General features: G+C 42.1%; 2 protein-coding genes across 9 annotated transcripts in view; one reads left to right on the forward strand and one right to left on the reverse strand.

The window, feature by feature from the left end:
• slc44a5b (solute carrier family 44 member 5b) overlaps positions 1-8,545 on the forward strand; it is a 66,020-nt gene extending 57,475 nt beyond the window's left edge. For 2 of the 5 annotated variants that reach the window (XM_080429789.1, XM_080429791.1), the window contains 7 exons: positions 377-471; positions 585-688; positions 1,287-1,360; positions 2,228-2,298; positions 2,403-2,491; positions 2,603-2,687; positions 5,431-8,545. In XM_080429789.1, the coding sequence (XP_080285915.1) occupies positions 377-471; positions 585-688; positions 1,287-1,360; positions 2,228-2,298; positions 2,403-2,491; positions 2,603-2,687; positions 5,431-5,540 (628 nt within the window). In that variant the 3' untranslated portion in view covers positions 5,541-8,545. The other 3 variants (XM_080429788.1, XM_080429790.1, XR_013933241.1) reach the window with 3 other exon arrangements.
• A 168-nt stretch (positions 8,546-8,713) lies between these two features.
• Positions 8,714-20,406, reverse strand: part of LOC308087030 (LIM/homeobox protein Lhx8) — a 12,431-nt gene continuing 738 nt past the window's right edge. Inside the window, exons 2-10 of one of the 4 annotated variants that reach the window (XM_080430675.1) lie at positions 20,317-20,372; positions 20,060-20,140; positions 19,365-19,508; positions 18,832-18,953; positions 18,032-18,252; positions 16,806-16,909; positions 13,525-13,620; positions 11,600-11,789; positions 8,714-9,507 (exon numbers count right to left, since the gene is read on the reverse strand). In XM_080430675.1, coding sequence (XP_080286801.1) covers positions 9,428-9,507; positions 11,600-11,789; positions 13,525-13,620; positions 16,806-16,909; positions 18,032-18,252; positions 18,832-18,953; positions 19,365-19,508; positions 20,060-20,131 — 1,029 coding nt within the window. In that variant the 5' untranslated portion in view covers positions 20,132-20,140; positions 20,317-20,372 and the 3' untranslated portion in view covers positions 8,714-9,427. The remainder of the gene's footprint in view (positions 9,508-11,599; positions 11,790-13,524; positions 13,621-16,805; positions 16,910-18,031; positions 18,253-18,831; positions 18,954-19,364; positions 19,509-20,059; positions 20,141-20,316; positions 20,373-20,406) is intronic. The other 3 variants (XM_080430673.1, XM_080430672.1, XM_080430674.1) reach the window with 3 other exon arrangements.

Here is a 20,406-nt window from a genome sequence, read left to right on the forward strand (position 1 = left end):
TTCTCTTCCACTGCATTGCATTCTATGCCATATTATTGAATTTTATTCCATATCACATTATAGAAATGGACAGAGAGACAACTTCCATTGCACGCCTGTGTAACATGGTGCCATATTGGATGCGTGTAATGCTTAATCAGTAGTGCTTATGCATCATTAAAATGCCTTCACCAAAACCTATTTCTTTACATGTTTCTTTATGGTATGATCAACCACTTCAACAACTTAAATATAAGTCAGGCTTTAGAAAACGAATGGTAGGTGGAGATCTCTGATCACCTGGCAACGTGAAAAAGATGGCAGCGCTGTTACACAAATTGTGGCTAAGTTGTCTCTGTAATTTTTTACTCAGAGGTACTATTCTCGTATTTCCTAGGTATCACACAGGTTCCTTGGCCTTTGGTGCTTTGATCCTGGCTGTGGTGCAGATGTTCCGAATCATTCTTGAATATCTGGATCACAAGCTCAAAGGTATAGTGAAACTATAACTCATAGACATCGATTGATCTCACACACTTTTCTGTGCTTTCAAATTGTACACACAAATACTGGCTGATTTTCTGGCTGACCATGTTTTTCTCCAGGTGCTCAAAATGCATTTGCTCGATTCCTGCTTTGCTGTCTAAAGTGCTGTTTCTGGTGTCTGGAACATTTCATCAAGTTCATGAACAGGAATGCTTACATCATGGTGAGTTATGGAGCAATGGTTGGCAATTGTTTGGGTTTTTCTTTGGTGAACTTCAACCTTACCATCCCTATTCTGGAGGGAACATTAGCCCAAATCATATTATTTGATCTTGCTGTTCAGGATCGGCTATATATTACTCCCTGCTCAGCAAGCACACTAGAATACAATCACTGGGCACTGGGTGAAAAAATGGGTTACAAAAATCGTGGGATAAAAAAATAAATAATAATACAACCATTTAAGAGCAGGGAAATATACATATACGTAACGTATATATAATTTATTTAACAATCCCGCTGACAGCAAGAGGAAGAACAATGAATGAGGTGAGCTTAAATAGACCGCCAAATTAGTCAGCTTGACACGTAACGTATACATCGCCCAGACGCCCACACAGTGGTGCACATGCGTGTAAACCACTCGAGTGTATCTGCCTGAACTAGCTCACAGGTCAACTAAGTAGTAGTTTGCTATACTAAGTATGGCGGGTTTAAGTGGTTAATTCCCTGTCTCTGTTATCAGGAAAATGTGTATTTGGACAGTTTTTTTGTTCTTTTTAAATGAATTCATGCACTACATGTATTTTTCCATCTGACAGATAGCAATATATGGGAAGAACTTCTGCACCTCAGCGAAGGACGCGTTCTTCCTACTGATGAGGAATGTTGTGAGGTAATTAACGCCTTTGAAGCTCAGGGCCACCCATTGATAAAGGGAAGAAACTGCTTCAGAGAAGGCTAGCAGCTTCTCATAATTATGTTCCCATCCCAAGCATGTTTTTAGATTATCAGCAAAGCAAATCTAAATATGTATGATCTTAGGCTTTCACAGTGTTATGTACACTTTGAAACAATAAAGTGAAAATAAAACATTCACAATACGTTATCCACACTGTCCACAAACTGAAAAACTCTAAGCCTAATGGGTTCAAAAGAAACCGAAAGCAATGCCAGTGAGTTAAGTCTGATTTATACTCGTCATACGACGGTGTCCCGTGCCAAAAGTAGCCGATCTACTGTACAAACTCACTTGTGAGTTTGTACAGTACTTGTGACTCACTTGTGAGTTTGTACAGTACTTGTGACTCACTTGTGAGTTTGTACTCACTCAACTTGTGAGCTTGTAGATTTTCCATTTTCAGTGTGGGACACGCCATACGACAGAGTGTAAATTAGGCATTAGTTGTACCCCAGGGTAGCCTGTGTGTATATGCTGAAGGTGTGTCTGACCTTATATTTCTCTCCATTGTCTGTGAGGTTATGGTTGATAGTTGAGCTGCAGTGCTATTATGAAACTATTGAATTGAGGGTGTCTGTCTGTCTGTATGTATGTACAGTATGTCACTCTGTCCACAATTACCCAATACACTGTATCATCATCACAACACAAGGCTAATATGGTGCAATTTGGTTGTCAAAGGTCAGCGATGAACCATAAGGCTCAACTACTGTATGCACACCTCTCCTATAGCTTACCTCTGTTTTTTCTTCCATTCTCTCTGGGTTTCTCCTACACTCTGGGTCTCCTCTGTCTCTTTAGGGTGGCTGTCCTTGACAAGGTGACAGACTTTCTGCTATTCTTGGGAAAACTGCTAATTTCAGGGAGTGTTGGTGAGTTCCATGCCACTACTGTATTCTGTAAATTGAGTACTGCGTTATCAGGGGTGGTGTTCGTGTTACGTGTGTAATTTCATTTCAAATGTCCTGTTTTGCAGGTGTTCTTGCGTTTTTCTTCTTCACACGTAAAATACCTGTCATTCAAGAGGAGGTACCATCCTTAAATTACTACTGGGTCCCCCTTCTGGTAAGAAATTGAAAAGCCTTTTGTGAGAAATTGGATAGACCCTGAATATAACAGTGAATGAGGCTTGTGCTTCAATATAACATAGTGATTTAGTCTTGTTCTTCCTGGCAGACGGTGATATTTGGATCCTACCTGATTGCACATGGATTTTTTAACGTCTATGCCATGTGCGTGGACACATTGTTCCTGTGTTTCTGTAAGTATTCATTGTTTATGCATTTATGTTACACAGCATAAGAACATTTAATTTATGTTGGGCAATCATTCCTATCAAAGAGTAATGAAACATGAACTATTTTTTTGTTGTTGCTGTAAACATAACTTTTATGTGGTAAAACTTGTCAATCCTAGTCATAACATTTCCAAGAAGATATCATAAAATCACAAATATGGACATAAGTCTTTGTTAGTGCTGCCTTCTACGGGGAGGATGTTTTACCCTGCTGCACCCTCTTGCACTGCCTAAAGCTACGGTCACACATCTGCGTCGTATGCATCTTAGTCAACCCATCTGAAACTCAAGCCGATCAGTCAAACGCATCCATTTCCTATATTATCTTGCAGGACTGTAGGCAGTGCCAGCAGAGTGCTGGTTTTCCGGTGTGTAGTTCATTTGATTTTGGTGTACTGTTAATTTTAGAAGTGAGGGAACATACAACATATATGCACGCACACAACATGAAAAAGATTATGCAGTGTAGTTCGTTTGACTTGCGTTGTACTATTGGCTCTCACAAAAAGAACTACAAGCGGGGTAAACGTGCTGAGCTTCTATCCTATTGGTTGGCGTGCTGTCAAGGTTCATCAATGTTGAAACCGCTTCACACACGTCAGACTTCACAGGACACTCCGCCCCGTTTTTCCCATATAGGGAAGCTGACGCTTCAGGCGCATCTGATGCTAATGTGTGACCGGGGTTTAAGGTTGCCCTGCCTGTACCCTCCTGTTGGTCACATGACAGCCGGAGAACGTCAAATGCAGAAAGTGTTTTTGTAATAGTGTATATAGTAGGTAAAGAGTCATGTCAGAGGCATGCGCCATGTATAATAGGCACACAAAAAAACTTTCAAAAACAGCATATCTACAAGCTCACAACGCATCGCATTGTGACGTGCTGTGAGCTTGTAGATCAGCTTCCATTTTCATTCCATACGCCCTCTGATCCCCACACTCCCTACACCCCACATTAGTTTATTTTCAAGTCTGCACAGTAGGCAAGGACAGGCTGAAAGTGTGTGCTTCATTGCTCTTTACAACCTCGGGGACAGTGACATTCCTCTCCTCTTCCAAACAACCTCTAAAACTAATCACTGAAACAGATGCATGCTTATTCACAATTTTGGCACTTTTGGCTTGTTTCTTCTCATTTAATTCTCTTGCTTGGCCCTCTAAATAATTTATCTCAGCTAATGCCTTCTTTGTATGCATTGTGCTCTTCCTTTTCCCCCCTGCTGTCTTTCTTGGCTGTGCCTCCTCCTGTTCTGGGCCTTGGCCAGGCGAAGACCTGGAGAGGAACGATGGTTCTTCCTCCAGGCCCTACTATATGTCCCCTGGCCTCCACAAGATCCTACGCAAGGGAGAGCAGGGTGCCAAGTTGTATGCTGGCTCCTGAGCCATGGTGCGGGACTAGACACTAACTGACACTCCAATCAACCGCTCTCTCACTCACTTTTCCGAATATCTGTGTGTGGGGGTGTCTGGATATTCTAGAGCGAGGTCTGTAAGGCTGGACTTCTGAATGGAGGTGGAATGGCCTGGTCCATATCTGGACATGATATGGCATGAGGCCTAGATAGAAAAATGAGCTCTATTCACATTCTCCCTTGCCAACTCTGATACTTGCCTTTTTTCTGTCACGCATCTGTTGAATTTTCTTTTCGTTGTTGATTCTCTGCTAACCTCTGCCTTAACTAGAGGACATTACGATATAAACGCAAAGAGACTAGGCTGGGTATGGTATGAGCATTTAAACCCAGTGCTAACACATAACACAAGGACCTTAAATGTACAGATGCCACCAATTCTAGTGGCACAATACATGGAGAGAAAAAGAATTACAGCAAATTAAAACAAGAGTGCCCCCTTGTGGCACTTCAGTCTTTTAGCATACAGTCATGTTTCATAGGCACTTACATGTATGGGAACAGTACCATGTAATGCTTTTTTCTTTTCTTTTATTTGTAGCATGATTACTTTATTGGCTGTGCACTGTATGTTTACCATTGAGGGGATATATTTATTTGGCCCACCATATTTACACGGACTCAAAGTTCTGCAGCTGCTTTCACTTATTTAACAATTCTATAATGTCACACACATATAGAGCAAGGTTCCCTTATATTCACTCATGTACTGTAAACGAGTTACTGTATCTTATGGGAGGTTAACCTTCTAACCACATTATAGGCTTTTGCTAAGGATGAGATTTGAATAGAGCCTGAAAACCTTCAGGAAATGTCTCTGAATGCAGTTACTAGTTTATGTGCCTAGTTGTAAAAAAAAGAAAAAAAAGAAGAGATACTGTAACGTTCCTCTTGTTCTGTGGTTTTTGACCTAACACCGGGAACCTTTGAAATACCATTTATAATAGGATGTCAAAGCCATTTTTGGTAAATTTTTTACTGATTGGTCCAGATGTAGTGCTGTTTCTAATACTATGTGAAAGACACACATCTGTGTGGAGGTGATTCAGTGTTCTTTTTGTACAGGAGAATCCTTTTTTTATCGACGAAATCCAATGAAAATGTGAATCCTTTTTTTGAATAAACACAAATGGTCGAAGAGTTGTGCACTGTACTTTTCCACGCGATTCCACTTGGCATCTGGTTTGAAGTGCTTGGATTTGTAGTGTTCAAATCCTGCAGGTTGTAGAGGCAACTAAATGACCAATCAGCAGTGATTTAAATTGTTTTTAACCTTGTACTGCTACTGCCCCCTAGTGGTGGACCTGGAGACAAACAACGGTTCAGCTTCCAGGCCATACTACATGAGCAAATCCTTGAAGAACATTCTGAACAAGAAGAACAGCAAGAAGAAGGGGAGAAGATAGAAGAAGGATGGCAGACAAGGGGAGGAGAGAAACAGTCAACAAAGCATGGTACTTGTGTGGAAATGAGCATCTGCCACTTGTAATCTGTGATTGTTTTAAAGGCACAGTAAAACAAATTATAATAATCGTACCATATAGGTCTACAGGTTGTTGGTAACAAAATTGTAAATAAGAGTCTCCAATGATGACCCACCTACAGCTCATACTGTACATTATTATGTTCCTCTTGCTGGTGCTTCTGTGTACTCTCTCGGAGCATCTGTGTCAACACACATACACACAATCACATGATATGAGCACCCAAGTGCTGCTCTTGTAGTCACAATATTATGCCACTTGATGGCACCTGAGCTATGCAGAAGTCAGTGGCGTAGTTTGTGAAGACTTGATGACTAATGCTCTACTGACTGAATGAGCTTTGCCACCAACTGCACAAATAGTCCCCATTATCACCATACACTGTGATTATCGACCTTAACCACGTTTTGGGGCTTATCCTGACGTAAATGTTCAGAAATTGTATTTTATTTTATTTTTTAAATGGCAGATCTACAAGCTCAGCAATTTTTGCCTCAACATCATATTACGAAGTATAATAGGGCTCAAGTGGTTAACCTCTTGTCTCACATTGAGAAGCATATTTTCCATAATTGCACAACAATTTAAGTGCTTCAATATAAAGTGCCTTATACGCTGTTTCACAGAATGTTCACGCAGAGTGTCTAATTGTGTTTTGCTGGACACTAGTTAAGATTTGTAGATTTTATGTTGAATTTATTCTGAAAACTTACAAAGGGATTAGCCATGGTATAAGTGATTGAGGTCTCTCTTTGTACCATAGGCTGGTATTTCACAAATGGAAGGTCCAGAAATTAGAGCTGAGGGTGGATGTATATTAAAAAGCATTTCTTAATTTGTTTTGCTCATACCAAAGGTACAAATGTATATTTCGCCCCATAGTCTTTTATGGTTGTGTTGTCAACCTCCAGATAAAAGTTACTGACCTGTCTCTGTTATCATGGTCCTCCTGTCACTTGGACTATAGCAACTCCTTCCTACTTATTGAGTGACTATTTGTGTTTCTGTAACACAGCCTTTTTATTATTCAATTAGGCCTATTACTAGTTATGTTTTAACCATTTGGGTTAGCCTTCTTGCATAACATCCAATCTAGTTAGTACAACGTACTGTATATCATTTTGTGTAATTTCAGATGATCAATAATGAGGGAGAAACAATTTGAGAATTTGTCTATTAAATAGACTAGTCAGTCAATTGCTAAAATATGATTTTCTAACACATTATTTCACTATTTATGTTAAGTTAAATTGTCTCTGAATGTCTAGGATGGTACAATTCCAGAGCCAGAATTCAGGTAATTCTTGAAAGTGTTTTATTGTCAAACTAAGATTTATACCATTTTGAAGTATCTCCTTCTCTTACACAATGAAACAGGACGGAATGGACAGAAAATGTACAAACAAAATGTTGTACTTATGTTATGTATTTGTGCTACAAATGCAAGCACCTTTACTGACTGTATCCTCTATTTTTGAGCAGTTCACAGCTGGTGTGCTGGGGACACAAATTACTGCCAGTTTTTATTCTAAGCAGATTTAAAACTGGGACATCAGGCGAATGCAATTAACTTCCTTGTAGAAAAGAGGGCATCCAGGTGGCGGTAGCGCAGGGGTTCCTGCTCAACCACCATCGAAACTATAGGGTTGGATTCCTCCACGGTACCTCCGGCTTGGCCGGGCGCTCCAACGAACACAATTGGCCATGTTCACACGTGGGAAGCTGGCAGGGAATTAGGGCGATCTCTGATCTGACCTGAACTGGGAAGGATAGCGTGTTCCTCCGCATGAATTACACCCACCCGCTAAAACACCCCACTGTTAGATGGAAAGAAGTGGCTGGTGACTCCATGTCTATCGGAGGAGACGTGGTTGTCCACGCCCTCCTCAAGACCAACAAGTAGGGGTTGGCAGTGACAGTGACTACAGTATAGCCTACAAGAACTGAGGCCTGCGTCCAGAACAAACCATATTTGTAGAACCCCATTAGAGGTCGAAGCCTGAGAAATCGAACCACTGTTTTAACAGTGTTGCATAGGTTAGGATTTGTTACTTTGTTGAAACAAAGTTGTCAGAAATTAAGTGAATAGCATTTATTCATGCTTACATCATGGCGTAATTGTGTGCTTCTAATGACTCACATTTGTCTCCACTCTCTGCCAGTCCTATGATCTCTTTGTCAAAGGGTCCGAGAAAATGGCCCCACTGTGCCAGGCTACCTCAGGGTGACATCACTGTCAGTTTTACGTGTCTTGTGCCCCCGTTGTAGCACAACACGCTCATACATGCTCAAACCAGTACACCTTTACTGCTCAATAAAAATAAAGTGGTTTGGCACATGTGAAAAGGGAAAGAACAATGAAGCTTGCACTGTGTAGTGTTACATACATTATAATGCATGTAACATACTTTGATTCTTATTTTATGTAGTTAATGTCTTATTGTACTTATATGTCAAAAAGCAGAGCTTTGTATCTTTCTATGCATGCAGCTCAGATATTGTTTTATCCCCCATGAAGCAGGAGAACTTCGATCTGATAAGTGAAGTAAAAACATTTTTTTGTGTGCCTTCCCCTCCCTTTCATGTTGGAGAACTGGATTCTTTTGGTCAACCACAGTCAACAAGTAGACACAAGTGAATTCTCTAACTTGGTTAGAATGTGCATCGGTTTCCTTACCACAACATCTTGAAAGTTAAATATTTAGATGCCGATAGACAGAAAACCTAGCCTTAAAAAACCTACACTGCCAAAAGACAGAAAACAGAATGATACTTCAGAGTCTAAGGGGACTGTGCTCTCCTGTTCAACGGTATAGATTTAGTGTAAATAGCATTGCCATATTTTTTTAATTTGTGCAGTACAGGTTGCATGTGTTACTACATGAAAATGTTCTGAATCAATCTGTACAGTCTACTTTATAAATAAAGTGAGTATTTCTACTATTTGCATCTCACCATTAATCATTTTGTAACCAGTTGTAAGCGGATTTTGATCATGTATTATTGTGGTGTAATGGTTGAACACTGTGTTGTTTCACCTGTCATTGGATAGAATTTGATACAATTTAGCTCTGATTTAATTCTCATGATTTTCTTAAATTAGACATTTATTTTCAAAACAGACATCTCAAATACATACAATAAATAAATTAAAGCGCAATATTCAAACACTGATATTATACAAACAATGTGAAACACATTTCACGTTCATCTTCATACTCAGTCAACATTATTTTCCAAATGGCAGTTTAGAGTTTTGGTCGCATTCACCCCCAGTAGCACTGCACTGTCAAACTGTGGCACTGCAACAAGTACACCAAGAAACATTAAAGTATGTTTATAATGCATTATAGTGTGTCATATAATGCATCTCGGATTCCTATGAGGTACACAGAGACCTTTTCCATTTCCACAAAATACAGTACATTTAGGATCAGAATTGTGTTACTGCCATCCATAATATTACAATGAATTAAATGAATATTTATGAGTTATAAATGTTCCAATAGCTCAAGAGTGTATGAGAAATGGGTGGGGGATGGTCTGGGCCCGAAGATGTTCGGACGTGTATACTGTACACACATGCTCATTTGTGTGCATCCATTTTTCAGAGCGTGCGTGCGTGTGTGTGCGTTCTCACTTGCATGTACTTCCTATATGGTGTAAGTGTGCATGATGTGTGTGTATACAGTATGTTCACATCTATATCCATTTCGGCAAGTGTATTTACTCATGATTGACCATGCAGCTCGGGTGTGGGACACTGGCAAAGAGGTGTGTGTGTGTGTGTGTGTGTGTGTGTTCACTGTTCAGGCATGGGACACAGGCATAGAGGTCAGGGTGTGTGGAGGCAGCAGAGGCTGGAACAGCATGGAAGGAGGGGAGTGAACTGTGGAGACAGACAGAGGCAGTATACTGGTCAATAAAACATCACACATTCCTGCCCTCTCACAATTTTATAAGCTGCAGATACAAATCTATCCCTTTTTTTGGTTTTCTTACCACTCTTGCTCCCCAATTTAGTCAAGCGCTGCTATCAGGTAAGCCACAGAGGCAGCTGGCCAAACCCCAGATTCAAGTAGTACTTGAAGCTCCAATGCATGTCTTTTAGTTGTTGTAGTCCTATAGTGACGCATTAGGGAGTGAAAATGACAAGAGTGGCAATAAATTACGCCTATCTGTGAAAATGTGTTGCAACGTCCTACTGGCTCACCTGCCAGTGAGGAGCCCCACCGGGAGGATGTAGAGCCTTTGTCCTACTCCTCCCGAGTCCCGCGTCCCGCCCAACACTCCCTGCTGACAGGTGCCGCCCCAGCCAGTAGGAGCAGGTGAAGTGACAAATATCACCCTACCTGCCCGATTTGAACCCCCAGACACCACCCCAGTGGTGGTGGGCAGTGCTGCCCACTGGGCAGGTACTTTACCACTGCACCACCCACAAATCTATCTAATAACATTATGCAGTAAGAGAGGTACCTGAACTTTGAAGGAAGATTGGGATGAGAGATTTTCATAGTCCATATTCACACGGTGGCCATTTTGGAATTTAACATTGCGTTGCTGTGGCAACTGGGGTGGCAACTGGGGTGGCAACTGGGGTGGCATTTCATTGACTTAATGGCAATATGGCCGCCGTGTGAATATGGTCTATGGTACCACACACACAAAGAATATTGTCCAGGTCCTATTCTCCCGTAACAAATTAAATCCTATTTTATAATTTGCATGGCATAAATAGCCAATCTACAAGCTCACAGTGTATTGTGAGATTGTAGATCTGCAAATTTTGCTACTGTATTTTTTAAATCATGAACCAAAGGAAGTTGTATAGGTATATTCTGTGTTTCACTAGTATGCCTCATGTTATTCTCACAGTCATAAGAACCTCAAACTAGTCAATTAAGCCTTATTCATTTGAAATATAACTTATATCTGGTGATCAAAGAGGCACCACAAGGCTCAATAATGCACACCTCTAGATTTCCCTTGTTAATTTGTTGCAGCAAATCGATCAACTATAACTATATAGTTCAAGCACTAAGCAGATATGCCCATCTATCGAGTGGACATTGATGTCAGCACAAATCGGCAAATACACCCATATATGGACTGGCCATGCCCGTCAGCGCTGTTAGACAACTATGACGTCAGTGCAAAATGCTGTTGTCAATTATGCACTAATCTCTCAAGACAGACTCTGTCAGCACCACTGCAACACAACATGTAGTGGTGTTGTTAGTAGGAATAAATACAGAAGCACCCGGGAGGAAGTGGACTAAGAAAGGGGAGGAGCCAAACCAAGTTAAACAAGACCAGGAGACCTGCCAGACCCAGAATATTCCCAGTACGCAACACACCTACAAACCACTTTATAAGTGAAAAGCATATATCATTTTAGGCATTTGGTGTGGAGCATTTTATGTATAGGGGTATTTGGTTGTAGATTTGTGTATAGGCTAGACCGGTGGTGGCAGTCTTATAGAATGGGCACAGAGCACTACGTCACGCTAAGCTTGGCCAATCAAAAAGAGGGACAAGTAAGCACCATGTATGGACGAAACCGTTTGGAGAGGGGGACCGACAAATATATCCATATATGGACGAAAGAGGGACCGACAAAGCATCATGTAGGCCTGACCCCCTGGGTCTGTCAAAAAAAAGGAGGTGGTGCCCCCAGAGGCAAAAACAAAGGGGGAAAAAAACGTTTTGATTTTTTTCTTTTTTTCAGAATAGGTTCCCTGATTGATTATGCACTGGTTTCTGTTGTGTGTGAGATGTCGAGAGAGAGAGAGAGAGCTGTTTTGTTCCACTTTTGCTTGTTTTGGTCGATGTAAACATGTTTTCTCATGCCAATAGCAATATAGAATTTAATTGACATAGGGAGAGGGCGAGAGAGGCAGATAGACACAGAGAGCCATAGAGAGAGATATAGGGAGAGGGAGAGAGAGGGACAGACAGTATTTATAAAAGACTGCGTTTACCGTCTATGAATGTGTGCAGTGCAGAGAGCATGGGTCCCTCCGGCCCACCGTAGGCAGTGTACTGAAGCTCCTCTGGGGTTGGTGTTGGTTGGGAGAGACGGCTGGTATGCAGAGAACTTATGGGGGTACTGGAGTTGTGGTTGGGGCTCACGTGTTTCTTATGACGAGCTCTGCAGTTCTGGAACCACACCTGAGTCACAGGAGAGAGTTGTTCAAGTTGGGTGTTTTTACGATGTGTTCGTTGATTTTTGCGAGGTGATTCCGAGAGGAGCTGAGATCTACCCAAAATCTTTCAGATTCTCAGGCAACCCCTTCACTTCCTGAGCCACTGCTATAGGGTCAGTTCATTATCGGTCCAATCAATTTGAATTGAAACTTATTAATGATCCAATAACAAAAAATTATCATGCTCATCATGAGTCACGTCTTAAAGGGGTAGTTCACTGTATTTTTTTGTTTTTTTCGTATTCTTAAGCCAATAATTTGATGACCGGCGGCGGCTCCGGTAGGAGACTCAAAGTGTCAACTTTGAGTCTCCTATCGGAGACATTAGCATCTTTCCACCGGTCATCAAATTATTGGCTTAGGAATGTGACAAAAACAAATGAATCTCCATGAATTGAAGGCTTCATGGGATGTATAATTGATAGAAAATAAGTCATTTTTTGGGTGAACTATCCCTTTAATGGTTTGATAGGACGACATGGGACAGCATTGGCTCAGGAGGTAGACCCACTGCTGGAGCCGGAAAGTCAATCCCTTGCCCCTGGCTTTGTGCCGAAGTGTCCTTGTGCAAAACACACCCCTAACTGCAACTGATCAGCAACCTTTGGTTGCCTCCACTGTCTGTGTGATGGTTGAATGTAATGCACATTGTAAAACCCTTTAATAAAATACGCTAATGAAATGCAGACCAATAAAAAAATGTTTGCTCCAGAAGTTGTTCAGTGCTTGAATACTGAATTCTGCCATATTCATTGAACTGACCTAGCCCTGCCTCACTAGAGGAAAGAAAATGGAACTAGCAAAGTGCGCACCTCGGAGCGCAGGAATCCGACAGGCCGGGTTGCCTACCCAGGGCCCGCAAACTTTGGAAGGCACTCATTCTATTCCAATTGGAATAGAATTTGAAAAATCTGGCTCATACACCTTGATCACATGACTCCAGAGATAATGTGTACCGATTTGTGTGAGCTTTGGACATATAGGCCAGGGGCTATATGGAGAGTTTAGTCATGATGATCCAAAGAAACCAGGGGAAAAAAGATTTTGATTGTATGACCTACAGTTCAAGAGTTATAGGCCAAAACGTGAAGCGGGTGGTTATAGTGCCACCATGAGGCCGGTTTGACCAATTTGCTGGAGGTTCTTCCTTGGCCTACTGGGAGTGTGCGTACAAAGTTTCGGTCCAATGGTGCCGGAGATTAGCTGTTCACCAATCTGGGAACCCATCGGCCAAAAAAATAAGAAAAAAAGAATTGCCTCTGGAGGCACCGTGCACCCTTTTTACTCTCCTTCAGCCCTCCTCTTCCGGTAGTACTCCTTTGTTTTCATTCCTAATAACAATTACTCTACACATTGTAATGGGAGTTGCCGACAGCTGCGGCGCTCTGAATCTGTCTTGAGAGATTAGCTGTTCACAGACACACATACAGACGGACAGGAGCGAAAACATCATCTCCTGCCTTTGACCGTCCAGTCTCATGGCCGCCCGTCCTGGCGAAGACAACAACACTTGCTGTACTGTAGAAAAGTCCTTGATGAATGCCATATGCCTAAAGCATCTATTTTCAAAATAAAGTTGTTTTTCAACAGTACTGTGTGTGTTGCAGTTTTTTTCCCTCTTGTTTTCAAGACTTATTTCATTTACCCTGCTAGTGGGTGACGTTTCACCGAAAATGGTACCATTCAAGTCTATCACCAACCTGTATGACCCTCCTACTGAGGCCTGTCTGCTCTGCTAGTTTCTGTAGTGTCTGAGCATCTGGGTTGTTGTCCTGGGCGAACTGGGCCTGCATCACCTGGACAGGGAGAGAGTGGATGACAAGGAATCAGGCTGTGCAGGTTAATAGATAATGAGGTTACCTGGTCTTTCATCACACTCACAAACACATCATGTATAAAGTCACGAATACATTTGTGTCCAAAATCTTGTTTAAAAATGTTCACACCCCACCACCCCCGCTATGATGAGCTAGCCGGGCTGAGTAGCATTACATTACATTAAATTACAGTCCTTTAGCAGATGCTTTTATCCAAAGCGACTTACAATAAGTGCATTCAACATAGGTAGGCAACAAAACTACTAATCACCAGAAGTCTTAAGTGCATTCTCTTCTAAAACAAGCAACTATAGTATACCTAGCGCTAAGGTAAAAGTGCAATATATCAGCTACCTACTTTCTTAAACAGATGAGACAAATAGGAAAATCAAATGAGCAAGAGCTAAAACAAATAAGTGTATCGAATAAACAAGATCCAATAAAACAATAAAACAAGAGCTCGTACAACTAGTTAACAACAAGTAGGCAAGGCGAAGAGGAAGGGTAGTGTTTCCTGAAGAGGTGGGTTTTCAGCCTGCGGCGAAAGATGGGCAATGACTCTGCTGTCCTGACATCAGTGGGGAGTTCATTCCACCACTGTGGGGCCAGAACAGAAAAAAGCCGTGACCGTGTAGATTGGCCAGAAGGACCAGTGAGCGACAAGGCAACCAGTCGCCCCTAGGCGGCAGACCGAAGTGGTCGGGCAGGGGTGTAAGCCTCGACCATAGCCCGGAGGTAAGAAGGAGCTGTTCCTTTCACTGCCCTATAGGCTAGCACCAGGGTTTTAAACTGGATGTGAGCCGCTACGGGGAGCCAGTGTAGAGAACGGAGAAGGATAGTTGTGCGGGAGAACTTGGGGCGGTTGAACACCAGACGAGCCGCAGCTTTCTGAACAAGCTCCAGAGGTCTGATGGCAGATGCCGGGGCACCAGCAAGGAGGGAGTTGCAGTAGTCCAGGCGGGAGATGACAAGAGCCTGGATGAGCACCTGCGCTGGCTTCTCAGTGAGGAAGGGGCAAATCCTCCTGATGTTGTAGAGGAGGAATCTGCAGGACCGCGTCGCCGATGCGATGTTTGCCGAGAACGACAGTTGGTCGTCCAGGGTCACACCCAGATTCCTCGCAGTCCGAGTTGACGTCACCACAGCATTATCAATAGTGATGGCCATGTCTCGGTGCGGACAGCCCTTCCCCGGGAGGAACATCAGCTCGGTCTTGTCCAGGTTGAGCTTCAGGTGGTGCGTCGACATCCACTCCGAGATGTCAGCCAGACAAGCAGCAAGGTGTGCCTCCACTTGTGTGTCTGAGGGGGGAAATGACAGGATCAGCTGGGTGTCGTCGGCATAGCAGTGGTAGGAAAAGTCATGGGAGTGGATAACAGCACCAAGAGATGTAGTGTAGAGAGAGAAAAGAAGAGGACCCAGAACCGAGCCTTGGGGAACCCCAGTAGTGAGCCTGTGTGGTTCTGACACAGACCCTCTCAGCATCACCTGGTAGGAGCGAACCGTCAGGTAGGATGCAAACAGGGAGAGTACAGAGCCTGAGACACCCATCCCCTCAAGGGTGGAGAGGAGGATCTGATGGTTCACCCTGTCGAACGCTGCAGACAGGTCCAGGAGTATCAGGACGGAGGAGAGAGAGTTCGCTCTAGCGGCATGGAGCGACTCTGTCACTGCCAGGAGGGCAGCATCTTCAGCATCTTCAGTGACAGATTATTCACCCCTCGACACAAGACAGAATGACTCGTCAGTCCTACGTGCCAGCAGACATTAAAGCCCCCATGCATCCTGTTCTGTCTGTGGATTAATGACTCCTGTACACTTTTGCTTACTGGGATGTAAATTGGAGGTCTGCTTAACAGTTGTAAATGTTTCACAGTCTATATTGCTCATTATATTCACTGTAGATTGACTATGTTTATCTGTATGACACTTACATTCAATCAGAATAATCTATTGTCACATCACAGATTTGCAGGTCTAAAACAGTGCGTGAAATTTGTTTTTGTGCAAGTTCCATCGTTTTGATTGTTTCCAGAAAGAGAAAGAAAAGAAAGAAGGACAGACTACAGAGGGACAGGGGGGGGCAAGGGAAGAAAAAAAACATGTACAAAATAACTTTTTTTCCTATCGATTAGTCACCCTATGGTGACTTGAATTCATGGATATTTTTTTGTTTTTGTCGCATTCCTAAACCAATAATTTGATGACCGGCAGCAGTTCCGGTGTGTCTCCTATCAGAACCGCTGCCTACCAGTATTGCGACAAAAACAAAAAAAAATCCATGAATTCAGTCTCCATGGGGTGACTAATCGATAGAAAAAAAGTAATTTCTTGGGTGAACTATCCCTTTAAGAGGCTATTGCAGTAATACATGTATGTGAGACAATCATAGTATGGCATGATGGTTCTCAAATGTTTTCATGTCAGGGATGCCCAAATTTATATTTATTTGACCCCCATCTGAAAATACATGATTTGTATAAATATTGTACATTTTTCAAATGTGTTGTGCGCTTAGATAGATTAAGTGGTTAAACTGATTCTGATGCTATGTTAACACATTTCGCTGGGCACCACCTATGATGACCCCCCTCAAGGACCCTTGGGGGACCCGGGACCCTACTTTGAGAACCACTGCACTGATCTAGCCACAGTGGTTCTCAACCTGTGGGTCGGGACAACCTGTGGGTCGGCACAACCCCCAGGGGGGTCCCCACATGCTTTAGGGGGGGTCCCCCGATGACAGTGAAGTGACAATTTAAGGAAAAACGTTAAAGAAAAAAAAGAAAAGTAAAAAGACCATTATTGCATCAAAAGTAATAAACAAACTATCAAAACTGGTCAAACATTAGCCAAATTGTAAAATAATATAACAAAGAGGCAAAAATTGTGAAAATAGCAGATTGCAGGAGTTGTGAGCTTGTAGATCTGCTATTTTCACATTACTTAATTATCTGTGGAACCAAGGGTCAAACAAAATAAGTAAGTATAGCAATGCCTGCCCTCAACCCCTACAATTCCTGGTGCTTGTCAGGGTGGGGGTGACGGGGGTCCCCAGTTAAAATATGATTATTAAAGGGGGTCGCGGCCTGAAAAGGTAGAGAACCACTCCAGATTGCAACACAGTAGCCTAATATGTGAGCGTTGGAGGAGATCTGACAGACCTGTAGCTGGTCCGCGGTGAAGCTGGTCCGGGCTCTCTTTGACGGCTTCGGCTGGTTGAGCTCCTGTTCGGTTGGCATGGCCCCCTCCATATTAACACTGGTTCCTGGAAGAAGCGAGATATAACCACCACGGTACACTTCTCTCGTCAAAACAAATCATTCGTTGTCAGTTAAGCATTTCATCCATGAAAAGCTATTTCGAGTTGGCTCACTGAAAGCATTTTAATCGAAGAAATAACAGCGCAATTATGAAAAATCCTTTCAAGTATAGGCTGCTTGCACGGAATATTAGAACAATGGGTTATATAAACATGTTATGCTTTGAGGAGCTCAGACGCCAGTAAACGCAGATACAACGAAATGAGTAGCCTACATTAACTTAGTTTGCAATTGCAATTTTTCGATGAATTGAATAAGGACCCAAATGGAAACAAGCCATAAGGCTTTCTTTGGGTTTATCCTTTTTGCATCCTTTTGTATGAAACTGTAGGCCTATACCTCTGTGCTTTTTTTATGCAAACTGTTATTAAAGTCAATCAATCAATCCATGCATCCATTAATTGAATAAATGTAAGGCTACATTATCATTAACCTATTTAATCAATCAATTACCTAATTAGTAACAAACTGGTCCTATAATTCCACCCTCTGTTCTTTGAATATATATATTATTGTCATTTTTAACATTGAATGTTTAAACATTCAACATAAACAACTAGACAAACAGCAGGTGCGACAATCAACGATCAGATCGAGGCCAGACACACCTGATCAGAATGTAGGATATTGATTATTCCGTTTATTTTAACTCATAGTAAATCATTTTGTAGGTCAGAACCCATGAAGACCTGGAGGCCGATTCTACTTCTAAATCCTAACAGTTTTCTGGAAAACGTATGTTTCTATGTCAGTGGTGCTCAAACTTTTTCATGTCAATTAAGGAGCCCCAAAATGATATGTAGGCCTATTTGGCCGCAGACCCCCATCTCAAAATATTTTGTTCCAGGGACCCCCCCCCCCCCCCCACCCCAAAGCAAAGATTTGAGTACAAAATGTTTGCTTTAAAAAATACATATATTCAAAGATTTGCACCAATTTTCACGATTTTGCCGCGCTATGAGCTTGTAGGCCTACGTCTGCTATTTTTGAATAGCCAAAGAAATCTAAAAAAAGTGACAGAGATGCTTTCACCCTGTCTTAATTAATGGGATAAAAGTTGTGCTCACCTTTCTCCACGGCGCGCTTAAGGTTGTCCAGCATACAGTCGTAGTGGACCCGGCACAGCACCTTCTCCTCCACCAGGGCGAACTCCTCCCCGGTGGACAGCTGCCTCCTGCAGGAGAAGCAGGCGAAGCAGGCCAGGTGGTACACGTTGCCCTTCGCCCTGCGCACCCAGTCTGTGGACTGGATGTTCCGGCCGCAGCAGGCGCACCATGTGCCGTATCTTCTGCAGTGGAGAGAGACAAGTAGCTCCTACTTTACAAGACCAGAAAAACAACTAATAATAATAATAATTATTATTATTATTTATTTATTTATATATACACAGACCCTCTCAGCATCACCTGGTAGGAGCGACCAGGTGATGCTGGTCGCTACTACCAGGTGTAATGTGTCGCCAGCCTTCCCCCTTTAATTACCAGCCTGTAAAAGTCGCATATATATATATATATATATATATATATATATATATATATATATATATATATATATATATATATATAGTGTAAATATAAGTAAATAAGTAGACTATCATAGCAATAATACAAATAATATAATGTGCCCTAATAACATTAGCCTACATTGTATTTCTTTTAAATATTACATGTTTTTATTTATTTCGTAATTGTTGCCTTTATTATAATTATATAGCCTAGATAAGCTACTACTTAGGGCCTAAGTCTAAGTCTAATAGGCAGGTATAGGCCTATAAATCTATCAATTTGTTTTGGGTATATGGTTTCGAATTGGCCTCCTCAGCAGTTGTCAGGTTTGATGTATGGCTATGAGGCTTAAAACGTTATACCTAAAGTAATCCAGTTTGCAGAAAACCTCTCTTTCTTTGATGTAACAACTGGTCTGACTGCCAAGTGAAGTCTGGCACACGCTGCAGGAGAGACAGCGTACATGCCAGCACAAGTCGTTAACCTAAACGAAAAGAAGACAATTAGCAAGTCAGTCAAAACTTACATAGTGCATGAGTGCCTGTGTGAGTGTGTGCCGCGTGCGTGCGTGCGTGCGTGTGTGTGTGTGTGTGTGTGTGTGTGTGTGTGTGTGTGTGTGTGTGTGTGTGTGTGTGTGTGTGTGTGTGTGTGTGTGTGTGTGTGTGTGTGTGTGTGAGTATATAGGCTAACGGGCATGTCAGTTGCAACATCATAATAATGCAAAAATAAAGAGACATATTGACAGGACAAGCCTGTATTAATCAGACCCCCTGCTGTGTCATTGCCATCGGCACAAAAACATAAAATCACATAATTACCTTTAAAAATATATATATATATAAAAAACTGATAAAAAAGTTATACAAAAAAAGAAAAAGAAAATAAGTTAAATTACCTTTAATAAATATTTATCCACGATCTCCTCGTCGCAGCTCGCACACACCGTCCTGCCGAGCAGCGTTGCGGGTCGCATCGACGAGCACGAGCCGCGTGAGCACGAGTCTTCATCCTCCAGAGCCCCTTCCACCGGCGCTGCGCCCTGCGGGGATCATACCTGCGGTTAGAAGATTATACGCACCGGAACGCATCCACACAGCAGTCTCCGCGCAGAACAGATCCATTTTATCGCACAGTTCGTGTGTCGACAACACCGTGTCAATATATATGACATGCAGCGTCTGGGAACATTCCTGTCGTTGTTTTGATTTAAAGTTTTTGTTCTATTTTTAGGACACATTAAACTTTAATGATCCTTTAATGATTAAAGGGATAGTTCACCCAAAACACGACTTATTTTCTATCAATTACACACCCCATGAAGCCTAGATTTTTTTTGTGTTGGTCATCAAATTATTGGTTTAGGAATGCGACAAAAAGCTTCATGGGGTGTGTAATTGATAGAAAATAAGTCATTTTGGGGGTGAACTATCCATTTAAAAGTTTTGCCTGGCTAAGTTGTAGCCTATATACAGAAACACATTTCACAGATTGGTATGAATGATAAGGCTATAGCTAGGTCTAATGATTAGTCTGCCATTTGAGTAGAATAAATCAATAAGCTACAACAAAGTTTTTTTGTTTGTTTTTTACCATAATATTTCCTCTCCTGTCCTCAATACATTTGCTGAGCAGCTCTTCGTCCCCTTTGCAATCTTCACACATGACGAGAAGCTATAGGGAAGAGGATTTTTAGTCTGTCAGTCACTGCATGGCAGCTGCCTTCAACAAGTCCTCTTATTGCTGCCACAGCCCATAAATATCATCATGCCTTTCAATGTTCACCATGACAACAGCCCCAACGATTATGGCAAAAGGGCATTTAAAGGGGGAAGATAGTCATTACTTACAAAAACAGCCACCACTTGAGGTAATAGTTATCCAATGCGTATTATGTTCTTGAGATCTGCATTTGTGATTCAGCAGTGCAACGGTTTAAA

The sequence above is a fragment of the Gymnoscopelus braueri genome (assembly GCF_963280865.1).
Source record: "Gymnoscopelus braueri genome assembly, chromosome: 6".
Classification (NCBI taxonomy): domain Eukaryota; kingdom Metazoa; phylum Chordata; class Actinopteri; order Myctophiformes; family Myctophidae; genus Gymnoscopelus; species Gymnoscopelus braueri.